This window comes from Peromyscus maniculatus, chromosome 12 (genome assembly GCF_049852395.1).
Source record: "Peromyscus maniculatus bairdii isolate BWxNUB_F1_BW_parent chromosome 12, HU_Pman_BW_mat_3.1, whole genome shotgun sequence".
Taxonomy (NCBI): Eukaryota; Metazoa; Chordata; class Mammalia; order Rodentia; family Cricetidae; genus Peromyscus; species Peromyscus maniculatus.
Window position 1 is genome coordinate 36,222,478 of NC_134863.1, and position 21,975 is coordinate 36,244,452.

Consider the following 21,975-nt stretch of genomic DNA (forward strand, 5'->3'; position numbering starts at 1 on the left):
TGACATTCTACATGGAACCAGCAAAAGAATCCTAAATACACTGGACCTGCTAATTTCAAAATATGCCATGAAGCTACAGGTAATCAAAACAGCATGATATTTATTTGCAAGACACAGACACATAGACCAACAGAACAGAACAGAGACACTTCAATAAACCCACACAACTACAGAGAACTAATTTTCAACCAAGGTGCTAAGAACACACATACATACTGGAAAAAAACAGTGTTTTCAATAAATATTGTTAGGGGAATTGGATAACTTATTTGCAAGAGGATGAAAGCAGAGCCTTCTCTTACACAAGTTGCAAATATCAAATACAACTAGAAGGAAGGCTCAAATGTAGGATTTGAAAACCTATATGACATGTAGGTTTATATATATTATACTTATATGTATAATACATAAAATATTTTATACATATATATCTACATTATATGTAGGTTTTATATATACATTTTAAAATATAAATATCAAATATAAAATCTCATAAATATATGATGACAAAACCACTAGAACAGATCTTAGGAAAAATACTCAGGAAAGTAGAGTCAGTAAGGACATTTCAGACAAGATTCTCAAAGCTCAGGCAACAAAACCAAAATAAACAACTGGATTCCATGATATTAAAACATTTCTGGTCAATAAGGAAAACAGTCAACAATAGCATGAAAGTGACTATCTCCTGAAAAGAATAAAATATTTGCAAATTCCACATCTGCAAGGGATTTGATATTTGAAGACGTATAAGGAACTTAAGAACCCAATTTAAAAAAAAAACTACTTGGTTTTTTATGGGCAATACACCTAAATAGACACATCTCAGGGAAGCATACAAAATGGTTAATGTGAAAAAAATGCTTAATGTCACTAATCATCAGGGAAATGCAAATCAAAACCACTAGAAGATAACAAACAGCCTACTCCATAAGAAGAGTTACTATTAAAAACACCAAAGAAAAGTGATGTATGCATATGGAGATAGGAATCTTTGCATACTGAAAATAAAATGTAAATTTTATGGTCATTATGAAAAACAGTATGAAGGCTTCTCAAAAAATTAAAAACAATGCTACTATATGATCAAGCTATCCCATTACTGAATGCATATCTAAAAGGAAAAGAAATTAATATGTTGAAAATGTTGAGATGTGTGGGCTTCCATATTCTCTGTAGCACTATTTATAACAGATGAAAAATGAAGCAACTATCTTGTGGAACTGATGAATGGGGAAAATGTGATACACACACCTATGTGAATATTAATTAGCCATAAAAAGGAAATTCTGTCACTTGCACCAACATGGATGAACTTGGAATTCATCCATGTCAAGCAAAAAAAATCAGGTACAGAAAGACAAGAATGACATGATCAAAATTTACACGGTACTCCAAAAATATCTATAGTTATTATGTATCAGTTAAATTTAATTTTAATTTCAGAATGTAAAGATGTTAACAAAAGTAAAACCTCACTTGAATTTACTGATTTTGGAATAGAATCGTATGTTGAAACAAACCTTTGTCACCACTTATTTCTAAAATGACCATTGCTGCTAGCCAATGCATGATCAAATTTGTAAGGTTCCTTCCCAAAATTAAATAATATAGTAACAGAAAGAAATTGGATTCTACAAATTATATCTTTGCCTTACGACGTTGGCTCATTAAATTCTCAGTCTCTGTTGATGGGGGTGTGGGCACCAATGTTGATAATGGGTTAGTCATCTGTGTTGATGATGGTTCAGGTGTGTTCTTTGACCTGGAGATACCATGACACTGTTATAGAAATAAACTGAATAAACACCCCCCCCCATGGCAGTACATAGTAAGACAAGGGTATCAATTAGAATTTGAGAGATTCATACACAAATTCTCTTGAGAAATTGACCAAATTACCATAACTTGCCTATTGTTTTTACATTAATGTAGTAAGAGCAATAGTTCATAATCTGTCTCCGTGGAGATCCTATCCTCTATTTTCCAAAAACTTATCTTCTGCTCCACAAAGCCTAGATTCATCCTTGTAGATACTTAATTAACACTCTCCCTCAAGTATAAAATAGGCATTTAAAAATGACGTTTAAAAAAAAAATTCTTAATTCTCCCTCCAAAGCTTGCTCTCTGTCTATTCCTGGCATATTTGTAAAAGTTTTCTTTAATGCTAAAACACTTAGCTTGAGTAAGATAATTCTTACTCTTATTCTTACTCTTTCTCCATACCTGTCACTCAGGAAACCTTCCCATCCCAAATATAACCTTAACCCCTCCTCTTTTCTATCTCTTCAGTCTAGACAGTTCCCATCTGTCTCCTGATTGCTGTAGCCATCTCTTCAAAATGCTCCTTCATTCTTGTCTTCTGAGATTTCTCTTCCACTTCTTAGTGGGAGAGCCTTCTTGATTATAGATCAGATTCTCACCCTTCTTTGGTTTATACATTCCCCTGTATTGAGATGGTGCAGAACAAAACCCCACAGATTAATTTAATGAATACACAATGACAGCAATGCAAATCACATGCCACCAATTATATTTATGGTTTCTACTGTCACTGCCTAGTTACTTATTTCCATTTATCCTCCCATCATGCATCGCTGTCCATGAGGAGAGCTGAACAAATGAGTGGGAATTTAACTGTATTAATCCTATATAGTAAGATCTTGTTTTCAGCTTATGCCTCAGATGGACATATCTCAAGCTTCCAGTCTTCACATCTTCTTCCCCACCCATTGTCCTGGGTTCTGTGCTGTATTATGTGAAAATTTGTTCTCAATAAAGAATTTTTTTTTTTAGTTTTTTAAGACAGAGTTTCTCTGTGTAGCCCTGACTGAAGGGATTAAAGACATGCACCACCACTGCCCCAGGATCAATAAAGAATCTTAAAACTAGGCCAGAGAAGTGGCTCAGCAGCTAAGAGCATTTTTAAAAAAGATTTGTCTATTTATTATGTGTTCTGCATGTGTGCCTGCATGCCAGAAGAGGGTACCAGATCTCTTATAGATGGTTGTGAGCCACAAGGTGGTTGCAGGGAACTGGACGCAGGATCTGGAAGAGAACCTAGTGCTCTTAACCTCTGAGCCATCTCTCCAGCCCCAGTTAAGAGCATTTCTTGCTTGTTCAGAGGACTCTGGTTCAGTTCCCAGCACCCATACAAAGGTTTCATAATTGCCTGTAACTTGAGTTTTAACAACCTCTTCTGGCTTCCAGGGGCACCAGATGCACACAGGCAAAATACCTGTAAACATAAAATAAAAATAAACAAATCTTTTCTTTATATATATATATATATATAAACCTTATACTAAACTCACCATAAACAGAAATGCTTGCCAACAGTCTCTACTTCCTTGGCTATTTGATGCCAGACACTGCTGAGCCTATGGAAACAAGTTTTTCTTCGATATCTCGTCATGATGGACTTTTCCAGACCCCTTGTAATATTTTAGAAGTAACATTCATAGCTAGTGCCATTGTGTCTAGTTTCTCTGTCACATCAAGTTATCATATAGTTTACCTTTTCTTTTTGAAACTGATATAGAGAGCGGTCCCAAAGATGATACATAAAATAAGAAACAGACTAATGAATACAACTGCAGTTTCCTTCCAATTTAAAGAATAATTCAAGGTACCTGAAAAACATAAACCAGAATGTATTTTTTTCTCTGGTTACACTATATTGCTCTCTTAGAGCCTTTAATTTGTAATGTTTATTTTTTTTATTTGTTACAGCTTAATTGACATTCAAATTTATTCTATAAGATGCCTTTTCATTACCATGGAAAGAAAAGGAAAATCCTAGGTAGTAGTTTCTTCTTTCCTTCATTTTAATTAGGAATATGCATGTCTTTAAGCAAGGCACTGTAGCTTTGCCTTTGACTGCATAGATGTGGTTTTTATCTACTTCCCACTATTCTTTTTTGGGCAGATACCACATAACCATTTTATGTGGGTGGAAGAGATTGAACACAAAGAATTTGACACCGAAATATGAAATATTCTGAAGGCAATTCCAAGAAAGCAAAATAACTGCACAGGGATTTCACCAGAATCAGGAATTTACATCCCCAAAACTTATCATATAACTAAGTGATAAAGAACCATCTTCTGAATTGATAAATTATTTCTTATGGACACCTGAATTTTAATAAATAACTGAAACTAACCATAATGACACAGCCAATAAATTTATAGAGGATACTTAAAGTATTTAATTCATATAACCAAATGGTTTGAATTGGGAAAATTGACCAGGAAAAGGAACTGGCCCACTTCAGTTTCAAGAAACAAACATAACACAAATACTTACCTCTAACGTTTTTGAGACCCCTTAAAATAGCATTAAAATATAAAGTATTAAATGAAAAAGAGCAAGAATATTAACACAGCCTTCAGTGACAAGAACTTGTGAAAAGAGAGACTTAGAAAACATGTAACAGAAGACTCAGCTTCTGGGGGAAGGAAGGAGGCGATCAGTGAAGCAGAAGATGACTGGAGACTTTCAAGTTATTATTTCCAAATATACTTACAAAGATACTGCTTTCTTAACATAAGTATCAAGGAAATGTTTGTTGAAAGAATGAACACTTTAGCCCATCAGCTGCCAAGCATGGGTGGAGGAGGGGCGGCAATGCTTAAATATTTCCTACTGGCATATTCAGGAAAAGTGGAAAAGCTTGTCTTCGGTTGTGTATCCATCCACTGGTGACCCCCAGCCTTCAATTGATATGACCACTGATGGCCTTGGTTAAACCTAGTGGGTCACAAGGTAAGATCAAAAGTCATGAGCCTTTTGATGGGAGAGTGAGTAGTGGGGAGAAGAGGTGTGGGGGTGGGATGATTGGAATGGGAGGGATATAAGAAAAGGGAAGAGAACAGAAAGGAATCAGAATGCATTATATATGTGTATGAATAGTCAAAAATATAATTTAATTAACAAAAATGAACAATTTTCATTTTAAGTTGACAAGGAAATTTTAAATTAAAAACTTGCTTCTCAACGAAGGAAAAAATTCATGAGAGAACTTAGAGGAAATATTTATACAATCTCCCAGATAGTATGAAGAAAAGGAAAGGTTATGGATATTAAAATGAAATACAAGCTACCTCAGATGGTTTAACATAATTTTAATGAGAGATTTCTTTCAGGTTTTTTTTTTTTTTTTTTTCGAGACAGGGTTTCTCTATGTAGCTTGCGCCTTTCCTGGAACTCACTTGGTAGCCCAGGCTGGCCTCGAACTCACAGAGATCCGCCTGCCTCTGCCTCCCGAGTGCTGGGATTAAAGGCGTGTGCCACCAACGCCCGGCCTAAGAGAGATTTCTAAAATGAACCCGTTGAATTAAAAGGAGGAAATTCTCCATGAAATGAGAAAACATTCAGAATTTACTGATGGTTAGTGATTCTCCTTGGTTCCTGAGTTATTATGACCAAAGTATGCAAAGTTGCCTGTGCCAGGAACAACCTTGGCCATATATGGAACATAGCTTCTGTGTATAGAATCTGAGGAAACATTTCCCAGAAGATTTCACCTCAATGATGCTGGTCTCTTCTTAGTCACAGCTGACCAGTATCTATTGTCCCAGTAAACAAAGCTGGTTCATCAGCCTTAGCTAACCAAAACCACATACTCTTAACCCAAAATAGCAGAAGGCCGTGCTAGCATCTTTAAACATCCCTCTGAAACTTCAAGAGCCAGGGCATTATCTGCACTGATATCAATATTCTGATCTTCCAAGCTCTCAGAGAACATCCCACTGAGCTCTCAATACCAGCGGCTTTTCTAGCCTGTAGTTTCTAAGTCCTTCTACAATCCTCCACAAACAACATGGTCAGTTCTGTCACAGTAATACCTAGTATTCTTATATGAACTTGTCTTAGTTAGGTCTTCTACTGCTGCAATGTAACACCATGAACAAAAAACATGGTGGGTAGGAACATATTTATTTGTCTTCCATTGCACTGTTCATCATCAAAGGAACTCAGGACAGGAACTCAAACAGGGCAGGAGATTGGAGACAGGAGCTGATGCAGAGGCCATGGAGGGATGCTGCTTAGTGGTTTGCTCTACATGGATAGCTAAGCCTGCTTTCTTATGGAAAAGGACCACCATTCCAGGGATGGTACCACCCACAATGGGCTGGGCCCTCCACCATCCATCACTAATTAAGAAAATGTCCTATACATTTGCCTACAGCCCAATTTTATAGAGGCATTTTCTTCCTTGAAGTTCTCTCCTTTCAAATGACTTTAGCTTGTGTCAAGTTGACATAATACTGTCTAGCTCAGTATCTATAGGCTCATATATATGAATGTTTAGTCATCAGGAAGTGGCATTACTAAAGAAGGGATAGGAGGTGTACCCTTGTTGAAGTCAGTGTGGCTTTTCTGGCAAAAGTGTATCACTGGGGGTGAGCTTTGAGGTTTCAAAGGCCCAAACTCGGCCTGTTGTCTCTCTCTTCCTGATACCTGTGAATCTTTACATAGATCTCTCAGCCACTTCTTCAGAACCACGTTTGTCTAGATGCCTCTATGTTTCTAACCATGCTAATAACGCACTAAACCTTTGAAACTATAAGCAAGCCCCAAGTTAAATACATTCTTTATAAAAGACTCTATGAGCAAGTGCATCAGGATCATGATGGGGAAACCTGCAGAGATGATCAAACCACACTAGTGGGAACTCATGAAAGTTGCATCAGTGGCTGTGGAGACTACATTGGACTGGACTAGGCCCTCTGCATGGCAAAAAATTGTGTAGCTTGATTTGCTGGGGGAGGGGGCTGGTGGTAGAATGAGAATCCATTCCTAGTGCATGAGAGGGCTTTTTGGAGCCCACTACCTGACAGGACACCTCATGCAGCTTTGAGGCAGGGAAAAAGGCTTGGGTTTGCCTCTACTGGATGTACTTCCCTCTGAGAGGCCTTGTCTTCTTGTGGGGGAAGTGTGGGGGGGGTTGAGGGGGAAGGCTGGGAGGGCAGGAGGAGGGAAGAGGGGGATCTCTGATTGGTGTATAAAATAAAAAAAATCTGAATAAAAAATGAAACAAAAAAGTTGCTGTGGTCATAGTGTCTCTTCACAGCAAAAAAGTGACTAAGACAGATACCATATAAATATCCATATTATATTTACCCTAACATGAAGGGATTTGGAAAATAAAGCCAAACTTTAGACTGGGAAGGTTTTTTCAAGACTTGTCAAAAGGAAGATGGAAAATAGGTAATAGGTAAGCCAGGATCTCTACCACTTCCACAGAATATCTAAGGGCCTGATGAAGATGGAAAATGACAGTCTTATACTGCTGGAAATGAAAGCTCAAAACACATTAATGATGAACATGGTAACAAAAAAACTATGGAAAGTGGTTGATGTGAAATAGTATAATAAAAGCTACTTCAATACCAAGAGACCTAATTAGTTTCAGCCTATTAGTTAATAGCCCAAGCTTCCCTTTGTAGTTATTAAGAAAATCTGAAGAAATTACCTTTTAAAAACTTTTTAAAATTTCAAAGATTTCCCAAATCAAAAAGAGTTCATAGGGCTTAGACATAGTAAGAGAAAGTATCTAAGTGACAAGCTTGACATTTAAAAACATGTTTCACCAAACAAAAGTACCAGTTATTAAGTTTATAGTTAAAACTGAGCTGTTTGAGGGGCATAACCTGTGCCCCTATACCCCCACACATTGGAGCCCCAGTTGCAGGCCAGCATGTAAATCTTCTGCAAGCAGGCTTGACTACCACCCCTCTTCAGACGCTGTAATCTATAAGCCCCAATCCATCCGCAAACACACCCATCCCCACAGACCGCAGCTGCTCCCTGAAACATAGACTCCACCAGCTCTGATTGGACCAAGAGATAGGTGAGTGCTCTCCAAGTCAGTCATCCCAGGCTCTAGGCCTTAGGCCCAGTGGCATAACCCACGTCCCCATACTCCCACACATTGCAGCACCAGTTGCAGGCCAGCAGGCAAGAATGTTGCAGCCAGGCCTACTCACTTCTTCCATCAGACCCTGTAATGTACAAGTCCCATTCCATCCCCCAAACCCACCCATGCCCCAAGACCACAACAGCTTCCTGAGACAGACTCTACCGGCTCCAATTGGACCAAGACCCTCAGTTGCAGGCCAGCAGGCAAGACTACTGCAGGCAGACCTGAATATCACCACCCCCATCAGACCCAATAATCTAAAAGCCCCACTCTGTCCCCCAAACCCACCTATCTCCTGAGACCTCAGCTGCTCCATGAGATACAGATTCCACGAGCTCCTATTGGACCAAGAGTGCCGATTGGACAAAGACCAGCAAACTGAGACCCAGACACTCTTTGCACCAATTGGAGAAAAAGATAGGTAGATGCCAATGCAAGAATACATTCAAAAACATAAAGAGCAATATGGCACCACCAGAACCTAGTTATTCTGCTACAACAAGACCTGAACATCCCAACATAGAAGAAACAGAAGAAAACAATCACAAAAAAGACTTTGTGAAGATAATAGAGGCTTTTAAAGAGGAAATGAAAATTTCCTTAAAGAAATCAAGGAAAAGACAAACAAAAAATTGGAAGAAATCCATAAATCCCTTTTTTAAAAAAGTCAAGAAAACCAAGAAAAAGCAATCCAACAGGTGAAGGAAACAGTTCAAGACTTGAAAATTGAAATAGAGGCAATAAAGAAGATACAAACTGATGGATTGCAGGAAACAGAAAATTTGAGTGAGTAAACAAACAGGAACTACAGATGCAAGCATAACCAACAGAATGCAAAAAATGGAAGACAGAATATCTGACATTGAAGGTACAATTGAGGAAATAGATTTGTCCATCAAAGAAAACATTAAAGCCAACTAAGTCATAACACAAAACATCCAAGAAATCTGAGAGACCGTGAAAAGACCAAACCTAAGAATAATAGGAATAGAAGAAGGAGAAGCTCAAAGGCACAGAAAATATATTCAACAAAATCATGGAAGAAAACTTTCCCAACCTAAAGAAGGAAATGCCTATGAAGATACAACAAGCTTACAGAATACCAAATAGACTGTACACACACACACACACACACACACACACACACACACACACACACACACACACAAAGTCCCCTTGCTACATAATAATCAAACCACTAAGCATACAGAATGAAGAAAGAATCTTAAGAACTGCAAAGGAAAAAGGCCAAGTAATACATAAAGGCAGACCCATCAAAATAACACTCGACTCAATGGAGACTCTGAAAGCCAGAAGGTACTGGGTAGATGTCACACAGACACTAAGAGACCATGGATGCCAGCCCTGACTATTATACCTAGCAAAACTCGCAATCACCTTAGACAAAGTAAACAAGATATTTCATGACAAAACCAGATTTAAACAATACCTATTCACAAATCCAGCCTTACAGAAAGCACTAGAAGGAAAAATCCAACCCTAACGAAGTTAGATGCACCCAGAAGAACATAAGCAATACATAAGCTCACACCAACAAATCTAAAAGAAGAGAAATACACATACACTACCACCAAAAAGAACAAGAATTAATCATCACTGTTCATTAATATCCCTTAGTATCAGTGGACTAAACTCACCTATAAAAAGACACAGGCTAACAGAATAGATATGAAAACAGGATCCATCCTTCTACTGCATACAAGAAACACACCTCAACTTCAAAGACAGACACTACCTCAGAATAAAAGGTCAAAAAAGACTTTCCAATCAAATGGGCTTAAGAAGCAAGCTGGTGTAGCTATCCTAATATCTAACAAAATAAACTTCAAACTAAAATTAATCAAAAGAGAAAAGGAAGAGCATTACATATTCATCATAGGAAAAATCTTTCAAGATGAAGTCTCAATTCTGAGCATTTATGCCCCAAATACAATGGCATTCACATATGTATAAGAAACATTTCTAAAGCTTAAGTCACACACCAAACCCGACACACTAATATTGGGAAACTTCAACACCCCAAACTCACCAATGGACAGGTCTGCCAAACAGAAACTTAACAGAGAAATAAGGGATCTCACAGATGTTATGACTCAAATGGACTTAATAGGTATCTACAGAACATTCCACTCTAACACATAACAACTTCTCAGCACCTCATGGAACCTTCCCTAAAATTGACCACATACTTGATCACATAGCAAATCTCAGTAATTACAAAAAAATTGGAATAACCTCCTGTATTTTATCAGACCATCCATGGCTTAAAGTTAGACTTCAGAAACAACACAAATACAGATAGCCTGCAAACTCATGGAATCTGAATAATGCTCAACTGAATCACCACTGGGTCAAGAAAGAAATAAAGAAAGAAATGAAAGACCTTCTAGACTTCAATGAAAATGAATGTACAACATACCCAAACTTATAGGACTCTATGAAAGCAGTACTAAGGAATGTTCATAACTCTAAATGCCTACATAAAGAGGTTGGAGAAATCTCACACTAGCAACTTAACAGCACACCCAGGAGGAGTAAATTCCAGGAAGTAATCAAACTGAGACTGAAATCAATAAAATAGAAACCAAGAGAACAGGACAAAAAAATTAATGAAGAAACAGTTGGCTACTTGAGAAAATCAACAAGATAGACAAAACCTTATCCAAACTAATCAAAATGCAGAGAGAATGTCCAAATTAACAAAATCGGAAAGGAAAAGGGAGTCATAACAACAGACAATGAGGAAATCCAGAGAATCATCAGATCACAATTCAAAAAACTGTGTTCCATAAAACTGGAAAGTCTAAAAGATACAGACAATTTTCTAGATACCACATACACAAATTAAATCAAGACCAGATAAACAATTTAAATAGAACTATAACTCCTATGGAAATAGGAGTCCTTAAAAGTCTCCCAACCAAAAAAACTCACATTGTTCCACACAACAGAAACAGAAGGGACACTGACAAACTCTATCAGGCAACAGTTACCTTGATATCCAAACCACACAAAGATGCATCAACAAAAGAGAATTACAGATTAATCTTCCTCATGAACATCGATGCAAAAATACTCAATAAAATACTGGCAAACTGAATCCAAGAACACATAAAAAATTATCCACCATGATCAAGTAGACTTCATCCCAGAGATCCAGAGATGATTCAACATACAAAAATCTGTCAATGTAATCTATCATATAAAGAAACTGAAAGAAAAAAGAACAACACATGATCAACTCATTAGATGCTGAAAAAGCCTTTGACAAAATCCAACACTCCTTCATGATAAAGGTGTTAGAGAGATCAGGAATACAAGGAACATACCTAAACATAATAAAGGCAATTTTGGCAAACCAATAGCCAGCATCAAATTAAATGGAGAGAAAGTAAAAGCAATTCCACTAAAATCAGGAACAAGACAAGGCTGTCCACTCTCCCCATATCTATCCAATATAGTACTTGAAGTTCTAGCTAGAGCAATAAGTCAACAAAAGGGGATCAAGTGGAAAGGAAGAAGTCAAACTTTTGCTATTTGCAGATGATATGATAGTATACAGAAGTGATCCCCAAAAGTCTCCCAGGGAACGCCTACAGCTGATAAACACTTTCAGTAATGTGGCAGGATAAATGATTAACTAAAAAAAGTCAATAGTCCTTCTATATACAAATGATAAACGAGCTGAGAAAGAAATTATAGAAACACCACCCTTTACAATAGCCACAAATAATATAAAATACCTTGGGGTAAGTCTAACCAAGCAAGTGAAAGGCCTATTTGACAAGAACTTTAAGTCTCTGAAAAAAGAAATTGAAGATATTGGAAAATGGAAAGATCTCCCATGATCATGGATAGGTAGAACCAACATAATAAAAATGATAATCTTACCAAAAGCAATCTACAAATTCAATGCAATCCCCATCATAATCCCAACACAATTCTTCACAGACCTCAGAAGAACAATACTCAACTTCATATGGAAAAACAAAAAACCTAGGATAGCCAAAATAATCCTTTACAATAAAGCAGCTTATAGAGGCATTACCATCCCTGACTTCAAGCTCTACTATAGACTGATAGTAATAAAAATAGCTTCATATGAGCATAAAAACCAGCATAGACCAATGGAATTGAATTAAAAACCCTGACATTACTCCATACACCTATGAGCAATTGATGTTTGACAAAGAAGCCAAAAGTGTGCATAAGAAAAAAGAAAGTATCTTCGAAAAAGGTTGCTGGCATAACTGGATGTCAACATGTAGACAATTGCAAATAGATCCATATCTATCGCCATGTACAAAACAGAAGTCTAAGTGGATCAAAGACCTCAACATAAATCCAGCTACACTAAACCTGATAGAAGAGAAAGTGGGAGGTAGCCTAGAATGCATTGGCACAGGAGACCACTTCCTAAATATAACACCAGTAGCACAGACACTGAGAGCAACAATTAATAAATGGGACCTTCTGAAACTGAGAAACTTCTGTAAGGCAAAGGACGCAGTCAATAAGACAAAACAACAGCCTACAGAATGGGAAAAGATCTTCACCAACCCCAATCTGGCACAGGACTGTGTAACACGAATCTTAAAAGGTCTTATTAATAAGAAACCTGGAACCAGATATTGGCATGAAAACTGAGAGATCAGAGGAAGAGAACAGACCAAGCCACAAGTTCTTACTGCTAGGAAATCCTCAGCTCAAGAGAGCTACTTCCTGTATACTCACGCTTATATAGCTTTATGTGCCCTGTCATCTTACTTCCTCTCTCCACCCAGCTACATCACTTCCTCTTTCCACTCAGCTCTATCACTTTCTGTCTATCTGTACAGACCTCCAGACCTCTATGGTCAACTAATGCTGGGATTAAAGGCATGTGCCACCATGTCTAGCTCTGTTCCCAGTGTGGCCTTGAACTCATAGAGATCCATATGAATCTATGCGTCCTGAATGCTAGGATTAAAGATGTGTGCTACCACTGCCTGACTCTATTTTTAATATCGTGGCTGGGTTTTTCCTTTGATCCCCAGGCAAGCTTTATTTGTTAGAGCACAAATAAAATATCACCACAGGGCTGGTCTCCAAAATATATAAAGAACTCAAGAAACCAGACATCAAGATAACAAATGATCCAAAATAGGCTACAGGTCTAAACAGAATTCTCAACAGAAGAATCTCAAATGGACAAAAGACATTTAAAGAGTTGCTCAACATCCTTAATCATCAGGAAAGTGCAAATCAAAACAACTCTGACATACCATCTTACACCTGTCAGAATGGCTAAGATCAAAAACACTGATGAGAGCTTATGCTGGAGAGGATGTAGAACAAGGGGAACACTCCTCCACTGTTGGTGGCAGTGCAAACTTGTACAGCCACTTTGGAAATCATTATGGTGACTTTTCTGAAAATTGGGAATCAGTCTACCTCAAGACCCAATGATATCAGTCTTGCTCATATACCCAAGGAATGCTCAATCATACCACAAGAACACTTGTTCAACTATATTCATAGCACTACTATTCATAATAGTCAAAACCTGGAAACAACCTGGATGCCCCTCAACCGAGGAATGGATAAAGAAAATGTGGTACATGCACACAATGGAGTATTACTCAGCTGTAAAAACAATGACATCATGAAATTTGCTTGCAAATGGATGGAACTAGAAAACATCTTCCTGAGTGAGGTAACTCAGACCCAGAAAGACAAATATGGTATGTACTCACTCATAAGTGGATAGATCCTAGATGTAAAACAAAGGATAATCAGACTACAACCCACAGCTCAGAGAAGCAAAGAAAAAAAGGAGGACTTACGAGGGTCACATGGATCACCTTGGGAAGGAGAAAAAAATTACATCTTCATAAGGGGGGGGGGATGGGGGATGAGAACATGAGGTAACGGGATGGTCAAGCTGGGGAAGGGATGGAGTGCAAGAGCAAGGAAAGAGATATCTTGATAGAAGGAGACATTATAGGATAAAGGAGAAACCTAGTCCTAGGAAAATTACCAGGAATCCACAAGGATGACCCCAGATTAGACTACTAGCAAAAGTGGAGAGGTTGCCAGAACTGCCCTACCCTTGTAATCAGGTTGGTGAATACCCTAACTGTCATCATAGAGCCTTCATCAGTAACTGATGAAAACAGATGCAGAGATCCATAGCCAAATACCAGGCTGAGCTCTGGGAGTTCAGTCAAAGAGAGGAAAGGATTATATAAGCAAGGGCGTTGGTCAAGATCATGATGAGGAAATCTACAGAGACAACTAAATCAAGCTCATAGGAACTCACTAACTTTAGACCAACAGCTGTGGAGCCTGCATGGGACCAGACTAGACCCTCCGCAAACAGGAGACAGTTGTGTAGCTTGGTCTGTTTGAGGGGCCCCTGGCCGTGGGATCAGGATATATCCCAGGTGCATAAGCTGGCTTTGTGGAACCCATTACCTATGGTTGGACAATTTGCTCAGCCTTGATGCAAGAGGGAGGGGCTTGTTCCTGCCTCGACTGAGTACACCAGGCTTTGCTGACTCCCCACTGAAGTCTGTCCCCTTTTGGAGGAGGGGATGATGGGGTGGGGAGACTGGGGGGGGCAGTGGGAAGAGGGATGAGATGGAGATTTGTGGTTGGTATGTAAAATGAATAAAAATTTTTTTAATAAAAAAACTGAGCTGTTGAAAGCTGAGCAGATGGCAGCAATCTAGCACAGTAATAAAAAAAAATGAGGTAAATATTTGCAAGGGCAAAGAGCTATGTATTTACCTCAGGCTTAAATCTTCATAGTTACCCTCCAGGAGACAAGAGTAAAAAGCAGGAAGAGCTTTAGCTTCAGACGGGGCACATTTTAAACTGTTTTTATTCTTTCCATTTTTTTCCAGTGCTAGAGATCAAACTCAGAGCCTTCTCCATGGCAAGCAAGCACTCTACCCTGAGCAATTAGCCCCAGCCCTTTCCTATGTATTTTAACTCGTTTAAGGAAACTGTGCCTACCATAACTCTAAGCACAGTAAAAGTAAATATCCTTTTGGGGAAGCTATAAAACCATTTACTACAAAGACCATATGTGCAGTTTCACTCATATGAAATATACATATGAGACATACATTAGTTTCTTAGCTTCCTTGAAGTGGAGAATGAGGACTTAATAGTTATGGTTAAAAAGTATGGAGTGCTAAAATGAGATACTGATTATTCATACCCATTACTACGGTAAGTATGATCATTTTTGAAAATAGAGTAACAAGTATTGGTAGGATTCAGACAAAAAACAGTCTTACATGGCTGGCTGCTGGAAACTTAAAATAGTTTGACTACTGGCAGCTCTTGAAAACATGAAAAATTTAATCTATCATATAACCCCAAATCCAGTTCTGGGTGTATTATTGCCAGGGAACTGAAGTATATGCTTATGTAAAACCTCGTACACAAATGCTTGAAGATTTATTTACATCAGCCATAACTATAAATAATCCAAACATCTATGAACTGAGTCCAAGATAAATCAAGTGTGGTATATCTAAACTATAGAATACTTCTTACTCATATAAAAATTGAAGTGTTGATACATGTTACCACATGGATGAACCTTTGAAAACTCTGCTACATGAAAGAAATTACAGCCAAATAGAAACATGTATATTATTGCATTTACACAAAGTAACCACAGTAGATGAATCCAGCATCATAAAAATAAGCTGGTTACCAACTATAGAAATGATCCCTGAAAGTCTCAAAAAACCAAATAATAATAATAATAATAATAATAATAATAATAATAATAATAATAATAAGTTGGTAACTACCAGGCAATGGGAAGGCCACTCACGTCAGTTACTGGAAATTTTGCCACTGTTAGAAGGTGTTTGGTTTCTTCAGGGAGTTGTGGAAATGTTCTGTAATTAGACATCAGTGGTTGTTGCAAAGTACTTAGAAAATACCAACAACCTTCAAGTTATACACTATAATGGGGTAAATCCTATCTTATTAAAAACGAAGTGTCAAGGGAAAAAAGTCTATGGGTCTTTTCAGTGAAAAACTCATAAAGATGGAGCAAACTAGTAAGCAGCACCCCTCCATGGCCTCTGCATCAGCTCCTGCCTCCAGGTTCCTGCCCTGCTTGAGTTTCTGTCCTGACTTCCTTCTGTGATGAACTACGGTATGAAAGTGTAAGCCAGAGACAGGCCCGGCAGCAGAGACAAGCAGACGCAGGTAGGCCCGCAGCGGCCCACAGAGGTAGATGGGCACAGCGGTGGCCCGCAGAGGCAGACAGACCCAGCGGCGGAGACAAGCAGACGCAGGTAGGCCTATGGCAGCAGACCGCAGAAGTGGACAGGCCCAGGGACGGAGACAAGCGGACGCAGTTTGGAACAGGGACGCCCCTAACCCCAGCACCTGGGGAAGAGGCTGTCTCCGTGGGTCGGAGCCAGAACGAATCTGGACGCTCCATCTGAGGACAACCCGGGGCCCAGCTGCTGATCCTGTGAAACCCATCAACTTGGAGGTTTTGGTGCGACTACCCTGCTCAGGTGAAACCCATCTGGGAGAAGATTCAGATGCCTACAGTTTGAAGTCTGAAGAAACAAGATCAGCTGAGGAGTTGACAAATGAACAAAACGTGACCTGGGAACACAGAAGAAGGCGCTACCCAGCCACCAAACCAGATCACCAGAATCATAAGTATATAATTCACCGACTGAAATCAGCTGTCCCTGAAGAAACAGCCCAATAGCACCAATTTAACCAAGAACCCCTACTAAACCAAGACTAAAAATTAGAACAAGAGAGGTACTCTCAGACACAGACACCACCTGCACCGCACAGAGGAAGAGATGAGTAGACACCAGTGCAAAAATACAGGCAACAACATAAAGACCTATATGGCAACATCAGAATCTAGTGATTCTACACCTGCAAGACCTAAACATACCATGACAGAAGAAACAGAAGAAATCAACCCTAAAAATGACTTTAAGAAGATGATAGAGGCCCTTAAAGAAGAAATAAAACATTCCTTCAAAGAGGAAATAAAAACTTTCCTTAAAGAGGAAATGAAAAACTACCTTAAAGAGGAAATAAAAACTTTCCTTAAAGAGGAAATGAAAAACTACCTTAAAGAGGAAATAAAAACTTCCCTTAAAGAAATGGAAGAAAAAACGAACAAAAAATGGGAAGAAATCAAATCAAGCCAAGAAAAAGCAATTAAACAGATGAAAGAAACATTCCAAGATCTGAAAAATGAATTTGAGACAATAAAGAAAACACATGCTGAGGGAATGCTGGAAATAGAAATCCTGACTAAACAAACAGGAACTACAGAAACAAGCATAACCACCGATTGCAAGAGATGGAACAGAGAATCTCTGACACTGAAGACACAATAGAGAAAATAGATTCGTCAGTCAAAGAAAACACTAAAGACAAAAAAGTCGTAACACAAAATGTCCAGGAAATTTGGGACACCATGAAAAGACCAAACCTAAGAATAATAGGGATAGAAAAAGGAGAAGAATACCAACTCAAAGGCACAGAAAACATATTCAACAAAATCATAGAAAAAAACTTTCCTAACCTAAAGAAAGAAATACCTATGAAGATACAAGAATCTTACAGAACACCGAATAGGCTGGATCCAAAAAAAAGTCCCCTCGCCACATAATAATCAAAACACTAAACACACAGAACAAAGAAAAAATATTAAGAGCCGCAAAGGAAAAAGACCAAGTAACATATAAAGGCAAACCCATCAGAATAACACCAGACTACTCAATAGAGACTATGAAAGCTAGAAGATCATGGACAAATCTCATGCAGACACTAAGAGACCACGGATGCCAGCCCAGACTATTATACCCAGCAGAACTCTCAATCACCATAGGCGGAGTAAACAAAATATTCCAGGATAAAACCAGATTTAATCAATACCTGTCCACAAACCCAGCCCTACAGAAAGCACTAGAAGGGAAAATTCAACCCAAAGAAGCTAAACACATCCATGAAAAATCAAGCAATAGATAATCCCACACCAACATACACCACAGAAGATCAACACAACACAACCACAAAAAATAACAGGAATTAACAATCACTGGTCATTAATATCCATCAATATCAATAGTCTCAACTCACCTATAAAAAGACACAGGCTAACAGAATGGATAAGAAAACAGAACCCATCCATCTGCTGCATACAAGAAACACACCTTAACTTCAAAGACACACTACCTCTGAGTAAAGAGCTGGGAAAAGGCTTTCCAAGCAAATGGACCTAAGAAACAAGCTGATGTAGCTATCCTAATATCTAGAGAAAAAGGATGTTTCAAAAGAGAAGAAGTCTTGTGGCAATGCCTCAGTGGTCCAGGTAACTACCAGAACTCGGAAATCCGTGATGGAGACTAAGGCAGCAGAGACGAAACACATAGATGTACATACAGGAAATGATAAAGAAAAAGTCAGTAAAGCCAAGAAGAACAAAAGAAAGGTGGATGCTGAAGCCCATCCGTCAGATGAGCCTGTGAACGAGGAACCAGTGACAAAAAAGAAAAAAAAAGATGGAAAGCAAATCCAAAAATAGTACCGAGGTGCCAAAGGATGACAGCAAGACGGAGGAGACTAAGGGGGACAAATAAAAGCAAAATACTTCCATTAAAAAAGGTGCAAAGAAGAAACCTCAAAAAGGTAAATCAAGTAAGAAAGGCAGCAGACCTGCTCAGGAGATGCAGAAGGAGACGGCTCCGGCAGAGCCACCTTCCATGGAGCTGGCTCAGGAGGAGGTCTCTTCCGGTCCTGCGCTCACTCAGGTGGTGGTCACCCCTACAGGCTCTACTCAGCCCGGGTTTCCTTCTCCCATGGATATTGCTCAGACTGGGCCTGCTCAGATGGAGCTATCTTCTCCCCTGGAGCCTCCTCGGAGGGAGCCGCCTCCTCCCCTGGAGCCTGCTCAGAGGGAGCTGCCTTCTCCCCTGGAGCTTCCTCAGAGGGAGCCGCCTCCTCCCACGGAGTCTTCAAAGATGGAGCAACCTCTTCCCATGGAGCTTACTCAGATGGAAGAGCCTCCTCCCATGGAGCCTGATCAGATGGAGCCTCCTCCTCCCATGGAGCCTGATCAGATGGAGCCGCCTCCTCCCATGGAGTCTCAGTGGGGACATTGTCAGAAGAAGCTGCTTTGTCCTTTGGACCATGCTCAGGTGGAGGTTGCTCAGACAGGGCCTCCTCACATGGGATCTGTTCAGAAAGAGCCTCCTGCTGTCATGGAGCCACCTCTTCAAGTGAAACTAGTCACCAAAAGGTCTTCTCCCCGAAAAGAGAGTACCAAGGAGAAGTCGGGCATGCGGAGTGAGGTGGTGCGGCAGGAGCAAGTCCTTATTGAAGTTGGCTTAGTGCCTGTTAGAGATAGCCAGCTTCTGAAGGGAAGCAGGCGTGCACAGGATCTTCCAAAGGGAAACTCAAGAAGAGACGAGACACCCAAGGACCAAGAAATTGGCTCTGATGGGGAAGGAAATAAAATGGCCCCTCTCAAGAAAGTGGGAACGGAGGAAGCTGGCAAGAGTCTAGCTACACTTGCTGCTCCCAAGGAATCTACCAGTGTCTTATCCTCGGAACAAAACTCAAATGGGTCAGGTGGTGAAACGTTACATGCTAAGTGTCAGACTGGTTCAGCTGGGCTTTGTGAAATGGAAGTGGACACTGAGCAGAACCCAGAGAGTGTCCCTGTGAAAGCCTCAGCACCTGAACCGGCGTCACCATTGCCTCCTGTCCCATCACCAACCGTAACGGCCTTGCCTCCTATCACTTTGGCTGAAAATGAGTCACCGGACATTGATGAAGACGAAGGCATCCACAGCCATGATGGAAGTGACCTGAGTGATAATATGTCCGAGGGAAGTGATGATTCTGGGCTGCATGGGGCTCGGCCAGTGCCACAAGAAACAAGTTCAAAAAGTGGGAAGGAGGGGTTGGCAGTTAAAATAACCGAGAGAGAGTTTGTTTGTATTTTCTGTGATCGGTCTTTCAGAAAGGAAAAGGATTACAGCAAGCACCTCAATTGCCATCTGGTTAATGAATACTTCCTTGAAAAAGCAGCCGAGGGGCAGGAGTAGTGAGCCGGCCGGTGAAGGACAGCTCGTCACAGTTTGTAAGCAATGCCTCACTTTTAGTTTAAGGCAGTAGACACACACAAGCTCGCTTTAGTGTCCAGTGCTGATTTTTAAGTGACATTATTTCCTTAGGACTGTATGTGTTACCTAGTGACTTGCAAAAACCTTAGCAAATCCTAGGGAGTTAATGTAAGAAAACAGATACTTAATCTGTTAGCTTGTGCAGTGCAGTGAAGAAAGGCGGGATGGTAGGTGACGTTCTCTGGGGTGTCTACCTGTGTGGAACCGGTCAGGTGCTCTGCCCTTTTCACTTCACTTGCTATTTTTAGTTCCTTGTTTAGGCTGATAAAAATTGGCGTAGCAAATTACTTGAAGAATTTGCCTGCTTTATATAAGTAAAGTTAGCACTTTAAGGTTTCTTTAGAGATGAGAAAAGACATTTAAATTGAAGAAAAATTCTTTCAACAGTGGACATTGTATCTGTCCAGGTAATTGCTTCCTGACTTATGGTCGATATTTTGTGCTTCTATGTTAATCATTATGAAAAGTGATTTTTGGTGGGCTTTTAATTTTTTTTTTTATTTTGGTGCTTTACTGGCTTAAGATGTTGCACATGGTTTTTTGTTTTTCTTTTTTAACCTATGCAGTTAATTCCCCCCGCTAGAGATAGCATTGCGTTTAATAGTAACACTTTATACATATATGCATGTTATTTTTTTGGGGGGGGTACTTTTAGGCTTGTTTGCAAAAGGGCCATTTTTCTTTGCTGCAGTTGTCCTTTTTGCAGAACAATAGTGTGTGCAAGTTTATGAGCAATGAAACATGCAGGTTCAATCCATTGTTTTTATTTTTTTAATCTTAACCTCTTGATCTATGCCAGAAGCAGTTTCATGTAAGTTATTTTGATGGTGAGCATATGTGTAATTCTACAGCTCTCCAGGTCTGGTTTTTGCAGTAAGCCACTAGATCCCATATTGAACACAATTTAATCTCAGTATCAGCCATTAGAGTTTTTTTACTTTGCTGTTTCTAGCTTATTTCTTACAGAGTGAGAAGTCATTCTTTGAAGAGTTTCTTTTTTCAATAGATGGTTGATATTGGGATGGTTACTCAAATCAAGTGATGAGTGATGAACTCCAAGTCATCCTTGGAAATAGCAAATCTGTAGCCCAACATAATTATCCTTTAAACTAGAGAATATCACTTGTGAGAAAGCCATCATGGCCACATGGCTGATCTAGAGTGGAGTGCTGAGTTCTGGCAAACAGCTGCATCTTTCTTCCAGTGAGTACCTGAACAGGGCTGATGTGAATTATGTACAGTCCAGATTTTAAGAATCATACTCTCTCAGGGATCTCCACAAACTAGTGGGTGTCCTCGCTGCCCCTGTGAGACAGCCTCTGTACGGGAGAGGCCTCACGTGACTTTGTCCCTGGTATTCCTCTGGGGACACCTGTGTGAGAAACTGCATGCTCCAGAACCAGCTCTCATGTCCTTTGACCAATGCCGGAGAGTGAAATAGTCCAACGTGGGATTTTTCTTACTGGTAGTAAACAAAGGATGATCCTAATCAGGAATCGTGACATTTTTTTTTTGTTGTTGTTGATGGTTATGTTCTGTCTTGACATGGAGTGGAACCAGCCCAAGAGAAAAGAGTGTGTTGCTGTCAACAAAGCTGAAAGAAGTTGGAGATCTAAAGAGCATTTTGACATCAGACATGGAGATGCAGGGTTTGGAGTTTGTGCAGCTGGTTTTCGGTCTTGCTTTGGTCCAATATTTCCTCACTATGTTCCTTTTCCCTGGGTTTTGGAATGGCAATATATATCCTGTGGCATTATATGTTGGAAGTATGTTGTCTGCTTTTTTATTTTGAATTTACAGGGCATTACAGTTAAGAGATTGCATGAGTCTCAGAAGAGACTTTG

General features: G+C 39.5%; 1 protein-coding gene across 1 annotated transcript in view; it reads right to left on the bottom strand.

The window, feature by feature from the left end:
• Positions 1-892: 892 nt before the first annotated feature.
• LOC102908738 (OX-2 membrane glycoprotein-like) overlaps positions 893-21,975 on the bottom strand; it is a 38,623-nt gene continuing 17,540 nt past the window's right edge. The window contains exons 4-5 of the mRNA XM_076548883.1: positions 3,518-3,632; positions 893-1,765 (exon numbers count right to left, since the gene is read on the bottom strand). Of these exons, the coding sequence (XP_076404998.1) occupies positions 1,642-1,765; positions 3,518-3,632 (239 nt within the window). The 3' untranslated portion in view covers positions 893-1,641. The remainder of the gene's footprint in view (positions 1,766-3,517; positions 3,633-21,975) is intronic.